At 31.1% G+C, this 7,986-nt stretch overlaps 1 protein-coding gene across 1 annotated transcript; it reads right to left on the reverse strand.

Annotated features, from left to right (window-relative positions):
* Positions 1 to 1,205: 1,205 nt before the first annotated feature.
* On the reverse strand, positions 1,206 to 7,399 carry LOC134273319 (dolichyl pyrophosphate Man9GlcNAc2 alpha-1,3-glucosyltransferase-like). The gene is given in 13 exon segments (XM_062755529.1): positions 1,206 to 1,368; positions 1,733 to 1,801; positions 2,024 to 2,094; positions 2,257 to 2,341; positions 2,954 to 3,039; positions 3,737 to 3,872; positions 3,971 to 4,153; positions 4,875 to 4,909; positions 4,911 to 5,011; positions 5,210 to 5,298; positions 5,770 to 5,859; positions 6,297 to 6,381; positions 7,315 to 7,399. Coding segments are annotated over 13 exon segments (1,272 nt in total). The 5' UTR covers positions 7,394 to 7,399.
* Between the last annotated feature and the right edge of the window lie 587 nt (positions 7,400 to 7,986).

Raw genomic sequence — 7,986 nt, forward strand, 5'->3', positions numbered from 1 at the left:
ACTAAAACGTATCTTTAATTGCTTTGCGGCCCCAAACCCAAATCATGCAGGAAGAAGGATTTTTTAAATCTTCATGTCCAGTGCTGACCTCGATCTTCCTAATTTCCATATTTGTGTGGCTCTTCATTTTTTTTTTAAATTAATACATTAAAAACTGAGTTCCTTGTTTAAACAATTTACACAAAAGACTACAAAATATCAAGGTATTTATTGTACTTTCTTTATTTCATTCTTTTTTGATGAAAATTGAAATTGAAGACAATGAAATACAATTAAAAATAGCACAAAATGGGCACAATCTAGGGGGAGGAGTCAGACACAAACTGGAAACACAGGCCCCAACCATGGAAACAGATCACATTTTTATTAATAAAAAATAAAAATGTGCTCTATTAAAAGTAATAATCATGGGGGAGGAGTCAAACACAGGTGTAATGACAGACATCAGGGCCTGAATTTTGTGAAGTTGAACATTCATCTGGAAAAAAAAATAAACTGTAAAATCACATTTTTATTAATAAAAAATAAAAAATGCTCAATGTCTTGCACATAATACGCATAAATAGGAACACTGAGAAATGCACAAATAATAATAAGTCATTCATCAAAAATCAATTTTGCCATATATCATACACGCTAAATATAATACATTTACAGTATACAGACCAGTTTCCTTGCAAAAAAATTATAATTCTGATTATTCAAAAATACATCCATTTTTGCAAATGAATGCTCACAACAAACACAAAATTTGATAATGTTTCTAAAGCTATTTTCTTTAACAATTACAGAAAACATTTATTTACACATGAATTTTTATGACAGAAAGAAAGGGAAAGACAAGGAATAGTACAGAAACTACATATGGGTGAGTACAGTACAACATCTTTTAAGGAAGCTTAAAAAATGTTGAAAAACATGTTCTTTCTGGATTCTGAATAGATGTACATACCAAACTAACCATATCTAGTTATTTGTCCACAAATAGGACCTTCCATATTTCATTCAAGAAAAATGTTCAAAGATAATGAAGTATCAGTACCCTCCCCCAATATACACTCCGTAGATTTCCATAACATAGAATTTAACATTTTATTTAAAAAAATCATACATGGGCTATTATAAAACATCATAATACTGCAGGTGCATAAATCTATCATAGAATTTGAACTCTTCAATGAGCAGTGCTTAGAGCTCCCTTAAAGCTAGACCTTGATTAAACTTACCATCAGAGTCTTAATTCTCTCCCAGGGTTGATCACTTTTTCCGGAATTTAAGGTGAGGCAAGTTCCACACACCATAGCATGTAAGGCCGTGGTAGCAAAAGCTGGGATGACCAGGTCATCCTTAATAAACAGTGGTAGCATGCTACAACACAAATCATAAACAATGTACTGTACATGTATATATTTCAAGAATTGGGGAAAATTACTATTATTATTTTTTCAAAAAATCAAACAAAAACAAGGACCTTCATGTAAACTTTTCAACCATATTAATTTTAAGTAATATATCTACATGTTTGCAGGTTTATTTTAATGTCTTTGTTTCTAACAAAACAATGCTTCAAATTGTAACTAAGGGTCTGGTTATTAGAAATCACAAAAAATGTCACAACTCAAAAGGCTTTTGTTTTCTGTACATTGATTTATGAGAATTTTAAAATCAACAAAGACAAACAATTACAATGTTTGAACTTAAAACTACAAAATTTATCAGTTTTTATACTTACCTGAATGTTGAAATGAAGTAAAACCATACACACCAAAATGGATGTTCATGAATGAGTAGGGATATTGCTCTACAAGTTTAAAACAACTGGATTATTTTCTGATAATTTTTTTTTTGAAAGACAACAGTGTCTATAAATGTTAAGAAGATTCATTTTTTAAAATTATGGAATACTGCATATACCAGAAAACTATGCATCTCTGTGATTGTTTTTTTTTTTTAATGAAAGAAGTTTTCTGAAACTGGATGCTAAAGTTGATTAATACCTAATTGATAATGAAATATAACTTACAGAGCTGGAAGAAGAATGGATTTCTCATGGACATGAAATGAAAATAAAAAGAACACCAGAGAAGAATTGACCTGCAAATAAAAACAAACAGAACAGATATTTTATTAATCAATGTATCTTACTACACTGCTACAACTCACTGAAAATCATTCATGAATTTATACACAAAACTTGTCATATAAGATGTAAGAAATATTAGACTCCCTAAAAGATGTAAGAAATACTCAACTCACTAGAGCTATTCTGAAGTTCCTGTCATTGGGAACGCACAGCAGGTGTATTGAAGAAGGCAACAAGCAAAGCAGAGTCGTCAAAAGACTGAAAAAAAAAAATAAACAGGACTGAAAAAAATGGATTGCCACTGGCTCAACTATCATATTGTGAATGATCACAAGTTTATTCTTGGTTAATATGTGTTTTGGTTTTATTACTGTATGCTGTGGGTATTTCACTCACTGGAACTAAACACTCAGGTGATCTTTTTTGTTTAAAGTTTGTTTGTTGTCTGTTTTCATCTCTTTGTCTATTATTATTTTTAAAATATATTTTTAACTTCTTTTTTCAAAACTACTGGGCCATTTACAAAACATTCGTGGGTGAAGGAATTTGAAAATTGTATATAATGCTTTCAAACAAGACAATGATGCAAAAATAGTGAATCACAGGAAAATTGAAGCTAAAAGGTGTTGAATTATATTACAGCAAAACTCGGTTATAACAAAGTCACTGGGACCTATAAAATAACTTCGTTATATCCATAATTCGTTATAACTGTATAAGAAATTCATTCAATTTGTATAGCTGGGGATCCAAGATGACTTCGCTATATCTGTAAATTTGCAATATCTGTGTTCGAACAGTCAACTAAACCATTTTTAACTGTAGATAGAATAATTTAACATCTATTTATCTCACATTCCTCTGACTTACCACAATAGAACCAGTTGATCCACAGTAAACATCTGTTTAAGTTTGATAAGGACTGATAAACTGCACCAAACATTGGCAACTTTATCCTAAACAGAATGAACAAACTTAAAAATTCTTGTTGCATGATTAAAACAAGAGGCCCAGGGGCCACATTGCTCACCTGAGCAATTGGCTAGGAAAAAGTACACATCAGACCAGAACTTGAATCCACACTACCTAAGGATGATTCCCTATAAATAAATGGCTTTAAAGTACTGATTTTAAAAAGGTTTCCCTAGAAATTCCTATGTAAACTTTTACATTTACTTAAGGGGGGGGGGGGGTTGGCTTGAATTTTAACCCCCAGGGGGTCAAAAAAAATCTCATACATTTACATCAAATGTGTGATATTTAAATGTTTTGCATATGGATGAAACAGGATATTGGTTAGAAGCAATACCGTATAAGTGGAAATCTTAGCGAGATGCAAATTTAGCGATTTCTACCTTAGAACTGGTAATTTATTTTTAGCGAGAAGTAATTTTAGCGATTGTAAAATGCTAACTAAAGAAGCTATTACAAATAATACCAATTAACTTGTAGCGATATTCAATTTTAGCTATGTCAGCACCCTCGCAAATAATCCAAAATTAAATCCTCGCTAGAATTCTACTTATACGGTAATGTATCCTTCATCAATTTTTTTTAACTGATATTTTCAGGATACCCCCCCCCCCCAAAATGGAGAGGGCTACATTATTATAGCTAGATATTGGTCTGCATTTTATCCTCCTAATTTATTACCTCATACAATCCTCTTGCCAAAGGAAAAACTCTGTGAAGAACCTGAAAAAGATTTTCTTTAGATCCTAGGAAGGGCAACCAGCAAGCTGTAAAAGTTGTCAACACGACAGAAGCTATCTTAAAAAGCTGTGGTATTCTACAATGGAAAAAAAATAGACTATAAGACTGCAAATATTCTAAAAAAAAACCACACATCATAAAAACATCATTTAATTTTTATCAATAACAATATACCTTGACCATTTCTGAAAGCACCATCCAAGCAGATAGCAAAAGAAAGGTAGTGCATGATAAAGCTCCATTTGTTTGTAGTTCAGAGCCAGACAAAAACAGATGGAGCCCCAGATATGAAAACCATGGGAAATCCATACTACTCCAAATAAGGCTAATCCCAAACTAACACAGTTATATCTTTAGGCAGGTCAAGGATTCATAGAAAAAAATTCAATTCAAAAATTCATAAGAAGTAATAGAACCTTGATACACAACAATGCACCTAATTTAATGAATTGAGAGAGAGAGAGAGAGAGAGAGAGAGAGAGAGAGAGAGAGCAATTGTGACTTCTTTGAACACATAATAGGAAAATGATAAATTACATTAGGCAGGTCAAGGATTCATAGCAAAAAATTCAATTCAAAAATTCATAAGAAGTAATAGAACCTTGATACACAACAATGCACCTAATTTAATGAATTGAGAGAGAGAGAGAGCAATTGTGACTTCTTTGAAGACAAGGTAGGAAAATGATTAATGCCTATAATATATTGTACTTGGATCATTGCAGAGGAAACTATTTTTTCTCCTTTACAAGTTAAACCAGTTTAAATAACTTATATTGTTTTGATCAATAATTTTGTGTAAAGGATACTGAAAATGGCAAATGGTCATATTTTTAGTTTAGAAGACAAAAAGCAAAATATGTGAAACCTATATAGCACCATCGAAAAACAAAAAACTGTGCACAACTTCAGTGTTATCTAAAAAGTAGAATCTTTTGAGCCGTCTGTGAATACAAAAGTTTAAAGGGAAATTTTAACTTTTTGAAATTTTAAAGAATATAATCTGAAAATTTGACAAAATCCTCGAGAGAAAATGTTGTGTTCTATGTTCAGTTTTATAAAACGATAATTTTGTGATTGGCCATGGTCAATTAGCAGGAAACCAGGAACCCTTTCCTGTGAATTGAAGGGTAATTTTTATCAATTGTTGAATACTTAATAAGAAAAACAAAATAATTGAAGCAGGGAAAAATATGGCCACATCAGCAACCAGCACTGAAGACGGTAGAAAAAATGTTAAAACTTTAAAAGTGACATCCAAAATTCACATATTATACATATACTGGTACTGAAATTTATCTGTATTTTTTCTTATTTCTTCAGTAAATCATAAATTGGATTGTATTGCTTAACCATACTACATGTATTAAGTAATTTCCTTTACATGTATTTAAATTATAACAGAAGTTATACCTGTGTATCTCATGAACAGTTTGTGGGCATAACTTTCATGTCCATGGGATTCCTTTAACGCAACCCAGGAAGGATTTATCTTGTGGGCACTGAAATTAAAAATAGACTGAACATGAATATAGTCAACAACTTCAAGGAGTAAACTAAATATAAATAGTCAACAACTTCAGTTATACAGAATTAGAAGTACACTAAACATGAATACTGTAAATCATTTTTTTTCCGCGAGAACTTTATTTTCGCGAGACGGTATGCTCATGAAAATTTCATTCTCGCGTATAATAGAATTCCTTAAGATTATATAGAGCAATGACCACAATTCGTGAAAATTTTGTCTCGCTAATGAAGAGTCAATGGCTATCTCACGAAAATAAGGTGTCACGAAAATTAAGTGATCTACAGCAGTCAACAACTTCAGTTATACAGAAATAGGTGAACACTAGACATGACTAGTCAACAACTTCAGCAATTGTACAGCATTGAAAAAGTCTTGATCATGGGAGCTCCAATTGGCTTCTTAAGTGGGTTAACTAACTGTCAGAGTGTCTTTTGATACTTACACTGCACCACAAAGCCAGCTATGATAAGCAGTCAAAGGGGGATAATCCAATCCCCAGTATGACAAATTGTTGTTTACGCCATTGAAATACCTAAAATTGAGAAGAAATTACTTATACTTCCTGCATGATAGAACACAAAAACTACATATATATCTACTAACAAATGCAATGAAATTTGAAAATAAGACAAAAACAAAATTTACTAATTTGCACTAACCTAACTTTCATACATGTTTGATAAATATATTCTGATTTTTATGATCATGAAATTAAATAATGAAACAGAAATTAGGTAGAAAATATGATTTGTCACACACCAATGAATAAAATAAGTCCCATACAATAGTTGGTTAACAGTAATGGACCTCTTAATTGGACTGCATTCTTGTTTTATATTTATCATACATTAGGTTTATTATTTAAAAGCTGCTGAATAATGTTAGTTGACAAAGAAGCATTTGTAAACTACTAAACATCAAAATTTACTTATATATGCTCTCATTATTAATGTATTAGTGATACTCTACCACTGTTGAGGAGGCAGGTGATAGGTGATTTCCATCCAGTGTCGCTGAGCTTCATAATCACCAAACATTGGAGGTTTCTCGGCCCCTTCAAGAGAGATCCAGAACAATTAAATGCTGTTTTTGCAAATAAGCACAAATTCATTGTTTGCTATAATGTGTTCTATTGGGAACACAACAGAAAATGATAATTCCTTTGGATTTTTTTTTAAAATTTAGACTAATTTTAGCAGCTGTGTTGTCAAACTATAAATTGCAAAGCCATTTTTTTCTGTCTCTGAAATTCAGATAAATTCAAATAAAATGCTTATAATATACAATTTATTTATAAAGCAAGGTATTGCCATTTCGCACATCACAAATTAACAATAATCCATAACGTTAATCTTCTGAACAGTCAATCACTTACTGGTATTCACCATGTTCAAAGTGGCACATTGACTGACTACACAGAATTGCATGTCCCCATTTATATACCTGTTCACAGATGCTCATAAGGGGAATCATTTGCAAAACAAATTATGTTATTTTTAAAATAGGATTGGCATCGGCATCAGGAAAATGTAAAAAAAAAAAAAATATTATCATAAATATAGCGATAAGGACAATAGAAGTGCAAAGCACAGTTTAGTAAGCGTGTTCTACAGTACTGATGCCATTAAGAATTACATCTGTACTTTCATGATCACACCTTCAAATGATTCCATGTGATTGTCCAATATATTATGCCATAAAAATTTAGTTCTTGCAGAGAAATATTTTTAACAGTTAAACTATATCACTGGTAACAGCTGAAGTGACAGTTGTTTAAGGTTTAATGTCCTAAAGATATATATATGCACTGTCATCAATAAATATGTATTTACCATATGAAAGTACTCAGTTGCTTAATAGTTTTCATTACTATTTCGAATTTCCTCTACCAATTCCCAAAAAGTAAGTTTGCAGAGAAAATTCAGACAATATTGTGAATGTTTGAAGAACACCTTATTGATAAAAAACAATATAGAATAAATTAAACCTGAATATTTATGGAGTGAAACCAGCCATCGCACCAAAACAGCAACAAGCAGTGCAACAACGTAAGCTGATTTGTACATAGTCAACGTCAAAATATTGCTTGCATGTTCCGCACAAAATTGCGTTTTGAAAAACGTACTTTTGACAATGTATCATTAAGAGATACAAAGTTCTATTCGTAGAGATCTGCTTTATCTTGTTTTGTTTGTTTGACTTTTGATGATAAAAAGGCTATCTTACAAATATTTTTAAACAGGAGAAATGAAAATCAAAACAGATGAAAATAAAAATATTGTATTTTTTGCGGTGACAATCCTGAATCAAACAGGTACAACTTAATGAATAAAGCCTCGCGTTTTGGAACATACTAAAGACCTGATATACTAAAGACCTGATATTTTGACCTGATGAAAAAAAAATCATATAAAATTATCAATTCAAAGATTATATTTCAAATATAAGTTGGAAAATTATTGATGAAATTATACTAAATTACACTTTTTAGGGGATAACACTGACTTTGTCATGTTTGTATCAAGGAGTACTTTTAAAAAGTTGATGACCTGATATTATTGAATGACCTGATATTTTTGAATGACCTGATATTTTTAGTGAAGACCTGATATTTTTATAAATGACTTGTAAGGGATGGTTTTAAATGACCTGATATATT

The sequence above is a fragment of the Saccostrea cucullata genome, unplaced genomic scaffold (assembly GCF_032062105.1).
Source record: "Saccostrea cucullata isolate Sc308-1 unplaced genomic scaffold, CSIRO_AGI_Scuc_v1 ctg31, whole genome shotgun sequence".
NCBI classification, from domain to species: Eukaryota; Metazoa; Mollusca; class Bivalvia; order Ostreida; family Ostreidae; genus Saccostrea; species Saccostrea cuccullata.